The sequence below is a fragment of the Mytilus galloprovincialis genome, chromosome 4 (genome assembly GCF_965363235.1).
Source record: "Mytilus galloprovincialis chromosome 4, xbMytGall1.hap1.1, whole genome shotgun sequence".
NCBI classification, from domain to species: domain Eukaryota; kingdom Metazoa; phylum Mollusca; class Bivalvia; order Mytilida; family Mytilidae; genus Mytilus; species Mytilus galloprovincialis.
In genome coordinates, this window is record NC_134841.1 from 92,108,915 (window position 1) to 92,126,051 (window position 17,137).

Here is a 17,137-nt window from a genome sequence, read left to right on the forward strand (position 1 = left end):
CGCTAAAATCTGACGGAAGGTAACTTTTTCTCATTAAAAAACCTTCATTGGCTTATATTTTTAAAAGAATTATTAATTTTTAATCACTGCATGAATTTTTGAAGTTCGTTATGCAATAAATTTATCGATGTTAGATTATAGTTTGAGAACTATATTGTCAGTGGATGGATATGTGACCACTACTTCAGAATTTCATTTCGCGCGGTAGACCCGAAAAGAAGAAGAGGTCCTGTAACCCTATTTTAATGGATATTGTCATTTTAAAACAATTTCCCTGAATTTTATGTGGTTGCTTTAGAACAAATTTATGTGAGGTAAGCTAAGATGTTTTTTGTAGAAATTGCAAATACTTATAAATGCAGATACGGTTTTATTCCACAAACGTAACGGCTTTGTTTATTTATTTTAAAAGAGTTTTCAGTAAAAAAGGTAATTAAAAAAAAACGCTAATGCAAATTGGCTTACACGTATTACAAAAAAAAAAACCAACTAACTATAGAAATAATTGAATTATTTATAGTTGCACATGCAAATAATGTACAGTACATGGCCTCTTATAAAAACACATAATTTAAAAAATGATATTTTAAGCAATGTAGGCATCAGTGGTTGGATTTTTACAAACGAGGAGTTAAAAAGATGAAGAATTGTCTACACAATATTGGATCAAAGCTTGGTCCTCAATGTTTTGTACAGTTATTTAATGTGGTTGAAATATTTATTTAATATAAAGCAAATAACAACAAAATCATAGGGACAAGCTGTGAAAACGTACAATGTAGCTCTTTTGTACATCTATGGTCTGCAAATATCTAATCATCAACAGGACCATAAAAGCTAGTTATTCGCAGGTACTTAGGGACAGGACAATTTTTTTTTACCCCTTCCCCACACCGTTTAAATAAAATGATAAATCTGGTATTTTTTTTCTTTTTATATTGATTTCAATTAATTTCATGTTTTTCTGTAATATTAGAACATACATGTAACTATTACTATGATAACTTGTATTTGCTTTTAACTATCAATTCCAAGTTTACTATTCACAGCAGTAGCTGATATGACTAACAATAAAGAGATTTGTACAGATTTTCTGTTTTTAAATGTGAATTCTCAGGGGAATCCCAAGCCAAATTCATTAATTTCCTTTCAAGTCTGAGCATTACTTAGTTTCTCCAAACATTAGTTTAACTCTCTTTAAAGTACCATCAATTTTAGTTTAATTTAAGGTCTATCAACAACAGATCAATTTGGTTGTGTCGTCATATTTTGATTCTTAATTGACAGACGTATTGTTTGGAGGACAACTTTTAACTGGTTCCCTTCATTGAGTGTTCAAAATGTTATTGAACAACAGGATAGGGTACAAGAGTTTTCTATAATCAGAGGTTTCATATGCGTTTTTCCCCAAAAAGCTTTTCACTTCTCAACTCTATTACTCTATCAAGTACAAATTTGGGTAACATCTGTAGAGACATGGCCCAGAAACAATCTTATATATAATAATATAGTCTGGTTTGTTTCAGAATGTTATATGGTAAGATTGTAGTAATTAAAAGAAGTGGTGCTGATGGAGCCCAGTTCCCTTTAACCACCAGTAACTGCTTGTTTGGAAGGTAATATTCATCATTTCTAATACTTCAAAACTAACAAGTTTTATGTCAAGGGATATTCCAAGTCATACATAAAATTGAGAAAGGAAATGGGGAATGTGTCAAAGCGACAATAACCCGACCATAGAGCAGACAACAGCCGAAGCCCACCAATGGGTCTTCAATGTAGCGAGAATTCCCGCAACCGTAGGTGTCCTTCAGCTGGCCCCTAAAAATATGTATACTAGTACAGTGATAATGGACGTCATACTAAACTCCGAATTATACACAAGAAACTAAAATTAAAAATCATACAAGACTAACTAAGGCCAAAGGTTCCTGACTTGGGACAGACGCAAAATTGCGGCGGGGTTAAACATGTTTATGAGATCTCAACCCTTCCCTTTACCTCTAGCCAACGTAGAAAAAGTAAACGCATAACAATACAAATTTTAAAATTCAGTTCAAGAGAAGTCCGATGTCAAAAGATGTAACAAAAGAAAATAATAAAATGACAATAATACATAAATAACAATAGACTACTAGCAGTTAACTGACATGCCAGCTCCAGACCTCAATTAAACTGATTGAAAGATTATGTCTTCATCATATGAATATCAGGCACAGTTCCTCCCGTTAGGGGTTTAGTATCATACTATCATACAATATATGAGAAGAACATAACCTGTGTCATGCCAATAACTGTTTTTTTTTTTAAATAAATGTGTTTAGTTCAGATGCAAAGACCCTATAAGTGAATCAATATTAAAGCCCAAATATGCAATCTTGAATGACCTGACAACAGTATCGTAACTATATCCCTTCTAAATAAGTCTGTTTAAAGGTTTTGTAAGCCTTTGAGGTGAATACTGACATTTTTTTGCTTTGTAAAGAATATTACCATAAAAGATTGGATGTGACATACCTGAATGTATATGATGTCTGCATGTTGAGTTATATTTAAGAATTATTTCCTTATACTGGTGATAAAATTTAGTAAATGTTTTGACCAGTTTGTGATATCGAAAACCCTGGTGTAATAATTTTTCAGTAATACATAAATTTCTCTCGCTAAAATCTAATACGTTGTTACATACACGAGCGAATCCTACAAGTTGAGATATATAAACACCATAAGATGTACCTGAATAACTTTGTAACTTGCTCTCTGTGTCCTCTACGTCACGGCACCATAAATGTTGTGTAAAGTAGATAAAATGCGTTGTGTATAGATTGTGTTTATTCTAACGTCTAGCCATTGCTATATAAGTAACGCCATAATTACATAAGTCCAGTAGCAACGTTAACATGTATATATTTGCGCTAAATTTCTGACAGGCTTCAAAAGGCGTCATTATGGAGAAAAGGGATAACTATAAATAAAAAATAGCAATTAATTTGGTCAATTATATCATTTTCATGACATTTCAATGCTTCATACTGCTCCTTTTAACCACATAGCAATAACAATTTTATACATCAAATACCATTCAACATTTGAAGATGTTTAATATTAAAATAAAAAATAAATATAAATTAGTTCTGCTTCTAAAGTTTGAAAATGGGGATAGTTGTTCATCTATTCTGATTAAATGGATGCTCAATTATTTAAATGTGTACTTTTTGTATGTAGTATTGATACAATTGTTGATAGCTGAAAAAATAAAATTTAGTAAGTTTTAATTTCACTAAGATAGTTATATATTTTTTGTAGGAGCAATGACTGTGACATAAGAATTCAGCTTCCAAATGTGTCTAGAGAACACTGTAGAGTTAGTGTAGCAGATAATGGAGAGGTAAATATACAAACACTAGTGCAGGGAGAAAAATAATTAATTTAAAATCACAAAATTGATTGCTGACAGCAAATTTTAGTGAAGGTTCAACTCAGGAATTAATGTTGTTCTGAAGATCTTGCAATAATTTTGGACTTTTGTTTACGAACAAACATAGAAATGACCTACTTCTGGGTGTGTATAATACAGGAATTGCATACATTTTTTCCTCTGGATTTTTTGCAATAAAGAATAATTATTGTTTTAAATTACGACCTACTGACTCCAATTTTTTTTCAGAATGTAACTGGAACCACACATTATTATTTTGCCTAATACAATTGGTCAAATTACTACTAAACTTTGAATTGATGTTAGGACGTGTGAATGTGCATGTTGATTCACTTTTGATTTTGAAATTTATCTGGTGTTTCATTACAGAGTTATGAGACTTATAAATCATATTTGATGAAATATTTATTCCCCTAAATATCCTCTGCCATGCCTTTTCTAGTGTCTTTTAATAAATTATAATCAATTTTATTCTCCAATTTAAATTATAATTTATCCCAATCATGCTTTTCTGTTTATTTGTAGGTTTATTTAACAAACCTGAGCACAGTCAATCCTATTACAGTTAACTCAAAATATATTGACACTACATTAAAACTTCATCATGGAGATGTGTTTACAATTATAGACAGGTCTTTTCGCTTTGAAATTCCTAATATGACAGGGAAGTCCCCCATCAGAAGCCCTTTGAAGAATTCAGTTATTACTCCAGTGAAAGGATCACCAAATAAAGGAATGGGTACACCTAAGGTAAGTTTTGATATTAATCTTCTTGAAACCATGTCATTGTTAGAATCACTGAACAAGGGATTGTCTCCTTTTAACACTGTTGCTTTTATGATTGGAAGGCAATTATATTTATTGACAAGCTCTTCAGTTGGGTTGCCAATGTAAATAAGTTGGAGAAAACTAATGTAAAGGGCAAAATATTTGATGAACATAACTGCATCAACTATAGAAATGATTTGGGATTTTTTTCTATTAGACAATATAAGAAGATGTGGAATGAGTGCCAATGAAATGTCACATATATACTTAGTCAAACATCAAAGGCATTGCATACATAGTCAAACATCATGGACATTGCATACATAGTCAAACGTCATGGACATTGCATACATAGTCAAACGTCATGGACATTGCATACATAGTCAAACGTCATGGACATTGCATACATAGTCAAACATCATCAACATTGAATATATAGCTAAACATAGACATAGCATACATAGTCAAACATCATGGACATTGAATACATTGTCAAACATTATTAACATTGAATACTTATGCAAACATCATAGACATTGCATACATTGTCAAAAATGATTGTCTTTTTTCTGGACAGAATTCATAATTCTCCTGAACTGTTTTTCAAGAAATGATATGCTACATTTTCCACTTTATGCTGGCAACATTTTGTTCCTGCACCATGACAATGTTTAAAACTAGGAATCATACACCTTACAACATTCAATTTTCAATTATCTAATATGCAATAATTTATGTAGTTTTGGAAGTATTTGTCATATATTGGAAAATACACTTTTCCCCTGGTACAAAAGGATTTAAATTTTTTACAACCTGAAAGGTGGTTTTTTTATTTATGTAGATACATACATGTAACCTACATCTATTTAATATTTCAAGTAAACTGAAGTACTGAGTACAAAAAGTGTTCTTTTATTTTCAGACTGTTGATATGAATGAGACGTTAGCTTTGAAGCCATTATCACCCAGTAACAGAAAAAGTATAGGAGGATCATCAATTAAGAAAACCCCAGCTGGTCGTGCGCTTACTCCCCAGCCAGCTAAAATGTCAAAATCAAATTCTCCAAGACATAATTCTACTCCGGCAAGCATAAAGAATACCATGAAAATACTAACACCTAAATCCAAACCTCCACCACCGTCTGAAGGTGTAGACAGTAGTACCAAAAGCAAGAAACCAAGAGTACAGTCACCATCTCCAGTTAGAGGAAGTGCCAAGAAAGTTCATGTATCAAGAGCTGAAGGTAGAGTTAATACTCCTGCTAGGAAATCTTCATCTGATACAAAGTCAAATAAAACACCAGGAAGAAGTCCAAAGACCAAAACTCCTGCTAAATCACCAGCAAAACCTGTCCTAGAAAATGCTGCTACTAAGACTCCTGCAAAATCTGAGACAAAAACTCCAAATAAACAAACCCCTGCTAAGTCATCTGCTAAACCTCCTTCACCAGATGTGGTAACTCAAGCTAAAACTCCAAGATCAAAAACACCAGCAAAGTCACCTGCAAGATCAGTGACACCAACAGCTAAAACTCCAAGGCCAAAAACACTGGCAAAGTCACCTACAAGGTCAGTCTTACCAGCTGCCAAGACTCCTGTTTCAAAAACACCAGCCAAGTCTCCAAGCCGATCAGTTTCACCAGCTGCTAAGACACCTGTTTCAAAAACACCAGCCAAGTCTCCTGTAAGATCAGTATCACCAGCTTCAAAAACATCAGCCAAGTCGCCTGGCAGATCAGTTACACCATCTGCTAAGACACCTGCTTCAAAAACACCAGCCAAGTCTCCTGGAAGATCAGTTTCAACAGCTGCCAAGACACCTGTTTCAAAAACAACTGCCAAGTCTTCTAGCAGATCAATTTCACCAGCTGCCAAGACACCTGTTTCAAAAACACCATCCAAGTCTCCTGCAAGATCAGTATCACCAGCTGCTAAGACTCCTCCTGCAAAAACACCAGCCAAGTCTCCTGTAAGATCAGTATCCCCAGCTGCTAAAACTCCTAGGTCAAAAACAGCAAAGTCACCTGCAAGAGCAGTATCACCAGCTGCCAAGACTCCTACTGTTAAAACACCAGCTAAGTCACCTCGTAGATCAGTATCACCAGCTGTTAAGACTCCTGCTGCAAAAACACCAGCCAAGTCTCCTGTAAGATCAGTATCACCAGCTGCTAAGACTCCTGCTGCAAAAACACCAGCCAAGTCTCCTGTAAGATCAGTATCACCAGCTGCTAAGACTCCTGCTGCAAAAACACCAGCCAAGTCTCCTGTAAGATCAGTATCACCAGCTGCTAAAACTCCTAGGTCAAAAACCTCAGCAAAGTCACCTGCAAGAGCAGTATCACCAGCTGCCAAGACTCCTACTGTTAAAACACCAGCTAAGTCACCTCGTAGATCAGTATCACCAGCTGCTAAGACTCCTGCTGCAAAAACACCAGCCAAGTCTCCTGTAAGATCAGTATCACCAGCTGCTAAGACTCCTGCTGCAAAAACACCAGCCAAGTCTCCTGTAAGATCAGTATCACCAGCTGCTAAGACTCCTGCTGCAAAAACACCAGCCAAGTCTCCTGGCAGATCAGTTACACCATCTGCCAAGACACCTGTAAGATCTGTATCACCAGCTGCCAAGACACCTGTTTCTAAATCTCCAGCCAAGTCACCTGTAAGATCAGTTTCACAATCTGCTAAGACTGCTGCTGCAAAATCACCAGCCAAGTCTCCTACAAGACCAGTTTCACCAGCTGCTAAAACTCCTAGGTCAAAAACACCAGCAAAGTCACCTGCAAGAGCAGTATCACCAGCTGCCAAGACACCAGATTCAAAAACACCAGCAAAGTCGCCTACAAGATCAGTATCACCTACTGCAAAGACTCCTGTTACAAAATCACCAGTCGGGTCACCTGCAAGTTCAGTTTCACCAGCTGCTAAGAGTCCAATGATGAAAACAACACCTAGGTCAAGGTCATTGTCAACGGCAGAAAAGTCAACAGGTATTGAATAAGGCACTTGGAATCATATGATATTGTATCTCTCAAAGGGGTTATGCTGTGCAAGTTTTAATGATAATGTTGTTAATTTTTATGTAAATCAGCCAATTAATAACCCTGTTTAAATTTCATTCATCAATATAATAATTATGCAATGGAAAAGTCAAATAAACAGCTATAGCTATAAATAGAAAAATAACTTTAATTACTCTGTAAGGTTTACTAAAAAGCAAGTCTTGATGTAGAATAAATTTGTAATATAAATAATTTGTGTACTGACCATTGTTCATAACAAATTATGTAATTTTAACATTCTATGTTTCAGCCAAGAAGACCCCACAATCCAACAACAGAAGAAAGGTAAAACTTATTATTAAAATAATGTTTAATTTTTTGTTGAGCCTGAGAGAAGCTTTTTTTGTCAGATCAAAACACACTATTCAGGGCTATACTTCCATTCATTCACAAAGGTACTAATTAGAAAACTTTGTTAAAAGTTTTATGACACCTTCTATCATATGATATTGACTTAAAAAATTACATTTTCATAATAGAAGAAAAACAAGGAAATTATGATCCCCCTAGAAAAAGAAATGTTTTATTGATTTGTATGTAAATGTGTTTATTATTCATACAAGGCTGGGATTATAATAATCATTTTGTTTATAATAGACTATGCCAGCAGGCAGTCCTTATCATCCAGCAACAGAAGACCTTAGGACAGAGTTGTCTGAATTGAGGAGAAGATCACAGCCATTGATTACAGAAAGCCCTTCAGGTATTAACATTTATGTAATCTACAAACAGGAAGTATTAACCTTCTGAGTACACAATATTAGAAATGATAAGAAATATGAACTTTGTTTCACATGCAAGAAAAGCCTTTTCTGTTGGTAAGGAATGTGATGTAGATTTTGGAAAATGTGGGGTTGTTAAGATTTACATAATTGCTGACTTTGCCATTTCAACACTCAACCTACATTTGCTCTCAAACAAAATCTTCAGACTTGTAAAAAAAAGCCAGTGATAATGTCTTTTTTAATTAAAAACAACCACTACTGTTGTTGTTTTTTTTTTGGGAGGAAGCGGGTGCATAATTTTTATTAAAAATCGAAAGTTCATTTTCTTTGATTATTTGCAGTATTTCACCATATATTTTTATGATAGTCATTTTTAACCTGACAGGAACTTTTGGAGAGAGGAAAGAGTTTCTATTTTAGTAATTGGGAATTTTCTCTTAAAGGAAAAAGCTGAATTATGGATGTAATGTGAGGCTTACAATATCACTGAATGCTTATATATTATCTCCAAACACGGGACATTGAAATATGATAATGTTTGACATTGACACTATTTGTAATTTATAAATGTTTTTTGTTGCAGCTTCTCCAAAATTAAAAAGTGGGAGTAAAAGGAAATCTACTCAAAGTATTGGCTCGGATGCGAAAAAAAAGAGAATTTCATTTGGTCCATCATTAAGTCCAGAAATGTTCGATAAAAAACTGCCACCAATAACTCCAGTAAGAAAAGGTACAACACCAAGGAGATTGTCTGAACCGTTTAGTGTTTTATCACCGAAGTCATTATTAAAAAGAAAGTCTCTGGCTAATTTTAGAAAAGAATCTACAATCACTGAAGAAAGTCCTAGTAAGGAATCACCAGTAAAGAGTGCAAAATCAACTCCTGCAAGAAAATCTCCTAAAACACCAAACAGAAAGTCGCCTGCAAAGTCTCCAAAATCTACACCTGTGACAACCAAATCTCCAAGAACATCACCTGCAAAAGGAAAGAGTCCTCAATCTCCAAAATCACGAAAAAATTCACCTGCCACAGGCCGAAAAACAAATAAACGCCTGTCAACATCTTTATCTGAAGAAAAATTAAATGCAGATATAAGTTATACTGGTATTGAAGAGTTAATGAAAACCCCAACGGTGGCAACGAGTACTCCTAAAGCAGGAAAGGAATCAAGTGGGCAGCGTAGACGTGCAAGCACTGGTGCTCTGAATCTGACTGGAGTGAAAAGACTTATGAAAACTCCCAAAAACAAATTGGATGAGGTTAGCTTTACAGGGTTATCAGTAATTATGAAAACACCTGAAGCAGAAGTTCAAGCAGTGAAGAAGGTCACACCAAAGTCATCAACAAGAAAATCAATTCAAGGAAAGAGAAATCCCTCACCAAAATCAGCAAAAAAAGCTACACCAGCTAAAAGAGTTTCAACTCCACGCAAAATTAGTCCAAAATCATTAAAGAAAACTCCTAAATCTCTCAAGAAGTCCCCACCATCAACAATTAGAAATGCTGTGGCTATGAGGGCAATACATGGAAAGCAGAAAACACCTAAACTTCCAACTAATCTTTGGTCTGATATTGTCAAGAAAGGCATTGCTGACACAGGGGTAGCTAGAAGACGATCAGCAAAGAAACCTCTTCCAGTTGTGCAGAAGAGAAACAAAACACCAAAGAGTATAAAGAAGGTATTTTTAAACTAAGAGGGCTTATTATTTATTGGTAATGTTGTAAACAATACTGTCTCAGATAGGGGCACTCACAGATGTGTTTTATTGGGCATATTCTTAATGTGTGTACCAAGCAGTCTTCATGCTTAAACACACAAGTTCTACTACATTGGCTTGTTAAATTGCTTTTATGCTTTTAAAACTCTTCTCTACAAACCAACAGAAACCAACTAAAATTTTCAAAAAATTGAGCTTCGGCTTGTGGACTCGCAATTTTACCTTGAAGGCTAACCAAGTCCAGAACCTGTAGTTCAGTGGTTGTCTTCGGTTGATTTCTGTCATATTTGCCTTTTGTAAACTTTTATGTATTAATTGTGCAGTTAATCTCCTCATTTCATTGTTTCAGTTTTTTTATGTCGCAACATTTTATAGCCAATTTAGACTAAAAAAATTTCCCTCTTTGTTGAGGGTCATTACAGTGGCCATTAATTGCTTACATCCACTTCATTTGAACTCTGGTTAATAGTTGTCTCATTGGCAAAATCCTGTATTTTTTATAATGATAGTTTTCGTAAGAATTATAAAAAAAACATGATGCTGAGTGGGGTCTCTTCTTTTACCATTGAAAGTACAATCATTTTGATATTATATACCTGACTTGCTTAAAATAATATGGGTTCATGTAATCGTTCTTAGGGTCAGCTGCAAGTTGCAGACATTAAATGTTTGTCATTTTTGACTGGATATTTATTTTAGTAGTTAAAAATTGATATCAACCATATTTTGTAGAAGATGCCCCCAAAGACTCCAAGAACAAAAGCTGCATCTAAAGCACCAACCACTGGACATGCTGACTCACCAGTTACTATAGTTATACATAAGAAGTTAACATCCACTCCTGCTCTGTTACCAAGGAAGGGAAGGAAAAGCATTGGAGTAAGAAAGGTATGTGTTTCAAAGGTACTCATTTCATGTTTATACCCCTACTGGTTTAGCAGGTGATATTTATGAATGGTAAAGGGGTAAACAATCGGTTCATCATTTCATCCTATTTTGACAGAAATATGAAAATTTCACAATCTTTCTCAAATGGTTTACATATGCACCTTCTTAAACTGTTCAATTAGAATTTAATGCAACTATTTTAATAGAATATATTTTATTTAAAGATGCTCAGGCCTTCCAGTTTAATCTTCCTTATTCAATACAAGTAAAATAATCAAATGATGTTGACAAATTCAAATTGTGTTAAGTACAAGTAAATTATTAAATGTTGACAAATTAACATTGTATTGCAGGCAAAACCAAAAGCAACATCACGACTATCAGGTATAGCTGACATTTTTAGGACACCAAGTCCAGCAAGTTCTCCTGAGAGAACAGGAACACCATACTCACTCTATTCTGATCTGCCAGAAACACCCATTGGTCCTGGAGAAATGTTGGTATCACCAATGTCTTCAACAAAGAGAAAGTCTGTCCCTACACCTAAGTTAGTTGGAATAAAACAGTTGTATGCTACACCAAAACAGATAAAATCACCAGCTAGCCCTTCAGGTGTAAAGGAAATGTTTAAGGTATGTAGTACACTAAACACTCTTTAAATGGAAAGATAAGTTCTTAGCAGCCAATCAGTTACAAAGATACTTTGGTGCATGTGGAAGTATCTTCTACAAGTTTGAAATAGTTTTATCATAATATTCCATGAAGCAAGTTTAAATTATTATATTTGTACGGTAATTTAGTTTTTGCAGATTGGCATTTTTTTAACTTGACTGATGGAAAATTATTTAGAAAAAATAATTTAGTGAGTTGTATAATTTTATTTAAGATGCGATTGGTTTTTTTTTTAGACGCCTAAATCAGCCACTCCAAAACTCAAAGTGTCAAAAAGCACACTTAAAAAGTCTGCAGCTAAGAAGTCGCCAGCAGCTACCAAGTCTCCTATTGCCAGGTTAGTAGTATTAAAGACTCATGGTACTGTGGATTCATTAATATTCATTGGATACTTACTTTTGTGGATGTCATGGGTACAGGGGAACCACGAATTGCAAAATGTCCAAACGAATGTATCCACACTTTGCCAAAACCACGAAATTGAATATACACGAATATGCAGTGTTCCTGAATCCTCGTAAATAAATGAATCCACAGTAGTTTGAAAATAATTTTTAAATGATATTAAATCCAACCATGGTATAGACATTATAAAAAAAAGTTAACTTATTTTATAAAGAATGATTAGGTCAAAACATGTCTTTACAGATGCAGTTTAATATACACCGAAACGAGTCGCCAGCAAAACTTTCTGAGATATATGAAATATTTAATCTGTTGTATATGTACTTTTTGTCAATGTTGAGCTGAATCAATGAGTTGTTCCAGTGACGATTTCTGTTTGGTTTTAGCCTCAAATGCCAAAGTCACCTGAGGAAATGGCTTCTTCCACAATTTCTGGAATATAACAAAGAGAATTAATTATTGTATCACATTAATGGCAGTAATGATGCCATATAGCTTCCACGTAATACTTTGGAAAATCATATCTGCATCTTTTTTATTCAAAATACATTGTCAGTCTTAACTAAACTTTTCAGTTATATAATTTATGAATAATTTTAAGAAAGGTGTAAGTAGTACAGTACCCAAAAGTTGAAGGTTCATGTAACTTGGTATTACTTCTGAATTATGCAAGTTAATGGTTTAGTTGTGATGGATGTCTTTTTCAGACGTGGCAGAAAAAGACTTGCCCCTGCATCCCCAGATGTGGCAGAAACAGTGTTGGAGAGACCAACAAAAAGAACAAAAAGAGGTGCAGTTAAAAATACTCCAGTCAAATCTCCCAAGAAGGCTGCAGCATCTCCAAAGGTTACAGAAAAGGCAACAGAGGTTTCATCAAAGAAAACAAGAAGAGGTGCAGTTAAAAAATCACCTGTTAAAACTGCTGCCAAGGCCTCAAGGTATGCTTTTGACTTAACAAGACAGCATTATATAGATGTCTGTTATTTGACTGATAAACAATTACTTGTCATTGTCAGATTCTACCACTACATTGAGTGTGATACAACATTTATACACTGGAGACTAAATTTTCAAACAGGCAGCTTGCTGAGTGTTTATATAGATATTTAGAATTTAACTGTTGAGAGTGGATAAACATTGTATCGACCAGATTTGGTGGTGGAATCTGTTACTGTAAAGATTTTAAGATGTTATGCAGATCAGCATAATGCCTACTTTCGAATGATCTGCAAAAGATTATGTTCTTTCCATGTGAAATCATCAGACATGGTTTCCTATTTTATGACGACACAATAGGAAATTCAGTGAAAAGGAAGAAAATTTGACATCAATGATTCATAATCAAATTTTACCTATGTAGACCTGACATCAAACAAACCACAAGTTTTAAATAAGAATAACAACAGGATACATTTTACAAGAATTGGAGAAAGTGAAATAATGTATACATTTCCCAGATTTGGAAGTGCATTTGTTTCGACATGTTTTTAAAATTTATTAAAACTTGGTTGAAAATATAAAACAGCAAGCCCTAGTAGGTTGTGCCTTAATAAGAAATATCCACAAAAATTAGTATATAGCTAGAAATGTTGAACAGTGTTATTTATAAAAATAAAAAAAAACGACTTCAATGATGAAATTATACTGGTTTTTTGTTTCATTTCAGAGTTAAATCGAAAACAGTATCGGCTGTTACATTAATTGTTACAGAGGAAGTAGTAAAGGTTACAGAAGAAGTAGAAATAGCTGGTAAGTGTTTAGATGTGGATTGATTGCAACCAACACAAAACAAGTTTATATTACTATCCAAGCTATTGTATAATATATATAAATGACAAGTTTATATTACTATCCAAGGTATTGTATAATATATATAAATGACAAGTTTATATTACTATCCAAGCTATTGTATAATATATATAAATGACAAGTTTATATTACTATCCTATTGTATAATATATATAAATGACAAGTGGTGCACAAAATACCCTATAGCACATTTACCAGATCCTAAAATGCGAAAGTTAGTGATAAGGTCAAAGTGGAGCACTAGTAGTAGTATGGTTGTACTAGCATTGTACACCCCCTTTTCTTGGAAATTCATTTTTCCCCAAACAGAAAAAAATATATTATAAAAGTGAGCTATTGAAGATGAATATTATTCACCAAAATATGATGACGTACATTAGTATTGACACTGCTATGATAGTAATCTTTGGATATTAGTGTTACAACCATCAACTAATTCATTGGGTGGGCTTTTACTGATTTTAACATGTTTAATTCCAAGTTGAAAATGTATTGTTTTTTGTTGTTGTTGTTTTGTTATGGAAACAATTCTGATAATATTTTCATTATATGTTATTTTTTGTTTATTTAAGTTTCAACACCTGATGTTCCAAGAGCTAGAGGTAGAAGAGCGGAGCGTAAATTGAAGACATCACCAAAAGCTCTGAAGAAGAAAGTTGTAGCTAAAAGCAGCAGTCCAAGAGTGGAAGTAGTTAAGAAATCTCCTGTAGCAAAGAGAACCACAAGAAGAGGCAAAGTAGTAACACCTGCTAAAACTCCTAAAATATCTACTGAAGTTGAGGAGAAAAAATCCTTGAAATCACCAGTGAAGGCAGCTACACCTAAAAAGAAGGCAACTGGAGGTAAAGCTGCAACAATACAGGAAACTGTTGCAAGTCCAGCTAAAAAACCTGTCCGAGGTGGAAAACGGAAACGATCTATCTCATCTGGTGATGCTGAACCTCAAAGTAAAAAGCCTGTACAAGATCAAACAACTTCACCTGAGAAAGTAAAAACACCAACAAAATCACCAGCAGCAAAACGTACTAGAGGGAGAGGAGCAGGGAAATCATCTCCAAAAAAGCCAGCAACACCTGCAAAATCTGCTGTAAAGAAAAATACCAGAGGAAAAGTCAATAAAGTGGAAACTCCAACTGTTTCAACAGCAAAACGAGCAACACGTGGTAAGCCTGTAAAATCTCCCAAAAAAGCTGCAAATACTGTTGTTCCTGCTGAAGAACAGAAAGCTGCAAAACCAACTCCTAAAAAGTCACCAGCCAAACCAGCAGCAAAGGGAAAAGCTTCAAAATCAACACCCAAGAAAATAGCAACCCCTAAAAAAACACCAGTCAAAAGTGCAACAAGAGGCAAAGGAGCAAAGAAAGAAACAACTAAAAAGGCAGAGAAAGAGGAGACTGTAGTTATTGAGACAACAAAGGTTGATACACCAAAAAAATCTCCAGCAAAGAGATCAAGAGGAAAAGTGGTAAAGGTAGCCTCACCTAAGACTAAAACACCTGTAAAAGGAGTTGTATCAAGGCGGGGAAGGGCAGTTTTGACAGAGCAGTCACCAGCAGTTGTTTTGACACCAGTTGCTAAAGGTAAATCACCTAAGAAAGCTAGTCCAGTAAAAAAAGCAAGAAGAGGAAGGAAAGTGAGTCCTGTCAAAGCTGTACCTATTGTAGAGGAAGTTGTACAAGAAGCAGCAGTAGAATCTAAGCCAAACAAAAGACGTGGGAGAGCTGCTTCTCCAGTTAAACCTAAAACTCCAGTAAAAAAAGTTACCAAGACTAGTGGAAAACGGAAGGCAGCTTCACCAGCAAAAATGCCTAGTCCTACAAAAGTCAGCAAAGTAGATGTTGAAACAGTTCAGCAACCAATTAAAGGCAAGAAATCAAAAGTGGTGAGAACAGCTAGTCCATCACCAGTGAAATCTACAAAGAGAGGAACAAGAGGGAATCCTAAAGCAAAAACTCCTGAGAAAGTATCTAAATCATCTCCGCCCAAGAAAGCAGTGAAAAAGGTAAAAACTGTCTCACCAAAACAGAAAACACCTGTGAAACGAGTGACAAGAGCTAGAAAATGATATTAATTGTAAATATATATATGTACAAATTGTAGATACTGTATTTATAGTAAATGGCTTTAGGAAAGTGCAAATAAAACCACAATGTGTTTACAAAAACTTATTTGAATAAAAAATGTGCCATCATATAGAACAATCAAGAAAACTGTTTTTTGGAAAAGTAATATTTATGATCATCATGTCTTGCTGTCATATTAACTGCTTAAAGAATTCAAATAAGTACTTTATATATTGATATTTTGTTAACAATAAATTGTAGCTTTTTTAAAGTCATAAGGTTGAGCCAAGCTCACTAAAAAGAAAGATGACAGAATTGTGTAATTTTATTTTTATCTTGTTAAAGGCAGCTTTTTCTGTAAAATATTATGAATATGCACATAAAGAAGGGTTAAAATACACTGTGTTGTAAAGGTACTGTACTATATCAAACACATGGACAGAAAAAATAACCAGGTATAATGTTGTAAATTTGTTCTATATTATTTTGTAATCATTGTTTTAAAGTATTTATTACCTCTAGTGTTTAATGTGAAGATTTTTTCGACACTTATAATTATAATGTAGAATTTTAACTTATTTTATTTGACAAAAACATGGTTTTTATTATCTCAGATTTTTTTCTATATTAAAATTTTATTTTTTTGTCATGTTTTAGCTTCAAAACTTTTTTTACCATTTTTCATCGTATTTGTTAACTAATGTTTTTTATAATTGTAATGTGAGCTTGCAGTTATTCTTTCTGTTTCATAAAAAAAATGTGACTGAGATAGAAACAGATTCTCTTTGAACTTCTATTTTGTTTATGCAATTGGAAAAAAGGAACATTTTTTTCTCACATAATGCATTAAAAGGTATGATTATAAAATGAATCCATTTTATTTCAGGGTTGGTTTTCATTTTGCTCAAAAATGAAATTATAGACAACAATAATCTTGTGATTTTAAACATGTGTTATTAAGATTGATGTAAATGGCATACAAGTCTATAATTGTTGGTTTTTATCTAATATAGTAGCTATTTTCAGGAAGACATAGGAAGTCAAACAACTATAAATTGCATTGAATTTAGTCATGATTTTTTGTGGGGGAAAAAAATCTTCACTTAACATTGAATTAATATAGTTGAGATTTTTGATTGTAATTGAAGTATACATCACTTAAAACAACACAATTTATATGACACCTTATATATGTCTGGGTTGTCAGTTTAAATCTTCATCATTATTTATATAAATGAATTGAGTTTGATTTTCTTATGTTGTCATTGAACTTTTTTTACATCAAATTCTATTATTCATTAAATCTGGAAGTTTTTTTGTTTTGCATGAAACTTGTAATAATCATGAAATGGAATATACAAATTAAATTCAATTACCAATTGATTGACAAATTAAAAAATTATCATAGTGCCTTAAGATCAGAATAATTACTTAGAACTGTATTTGTACTCACAATAGCAACCTAAAAGTAATATAGAAGGTGTCCATATCATAATATTTTCATTGTTTTTCTGAAACTGTTGTATATATATTCATCAATTATCACATTATCAATCATATATCATTTTATTTCTTATCTTATCACTTCTC

The 17,137-nt window shown here is 33.6% G+C and overlaps 1 protein-coding gene across 2 annotated transcripts; it reads left to right on the forward strand.

The window, feature by feature from the left end:
* Positions 1-190: 190 nt before the first annotated feature.
* On the forward strand, positions 191-15,816 carry LOC143073389 (uncharacterized). Of its 2 annotated transcripts, XM_076248891.1 has the most exons (15): positions 191-314; positions 1,527-1,616; positions 3,307-3,388; positions 3,965-4,189; positions 5,130-6,897; positions 6,943-7,194; positions 7,517-7,551; positions 7,864-7,969; positions 8,575-9,671; positions 10,443-10,598; positions 10,952-11,230; positions 11,507-11,607; positions 12,383-12,613; positions 13,342-13,424; positions 14,057-15,816. In XM_076248891.1, the coding sequence occupies exons 2-15, from the start codon at positions 1,528-1,530 to the stop codon at positions 15,547-15,549; spliced, it is 5,997 nt and encodes a 1,998-aa protein (XP_076105006.1). In that variant the 5' UTR covers positions 191-314; position 1,527; the 3' UTR covers positions 15,550-15,816. The 2 variants fall into 2 exon arrangements, with proteins under 2 accessions (XP_076105006.1, XP_076105005.1); XM_076248890.1 differs by having other exon boundaries at positions 5,130-7,194.
* The last annotated feature ends 1,321 nt before the right edge of the window (positions 15,817-17,137 follow it).

Bases quoted from the DNA above. Each gene is read 5' to 3' on its own strand.
- LOC143073389 (XM_076248890.1), top strand. From the start codon at position 1,528: ATGTTATATGGTAAGATTGTAGTAATTAAAAGAAGTGGTGCTGATGGA. The intron at 1,617-3,306 runs GTAATATTCATC...TATTTTTTGTAG, and splicing joins AGTAACTGCTTGTTTGGAAG to GAGCAATGACTGTGACATAA. The intron at 10,599-10,951 runs GTATGTGTTTCA...ATTGTATTGCAG, and splicing joins AAAGCATTGGAGTAAGAAAG to GCAAAACCAAAAGCAACATC.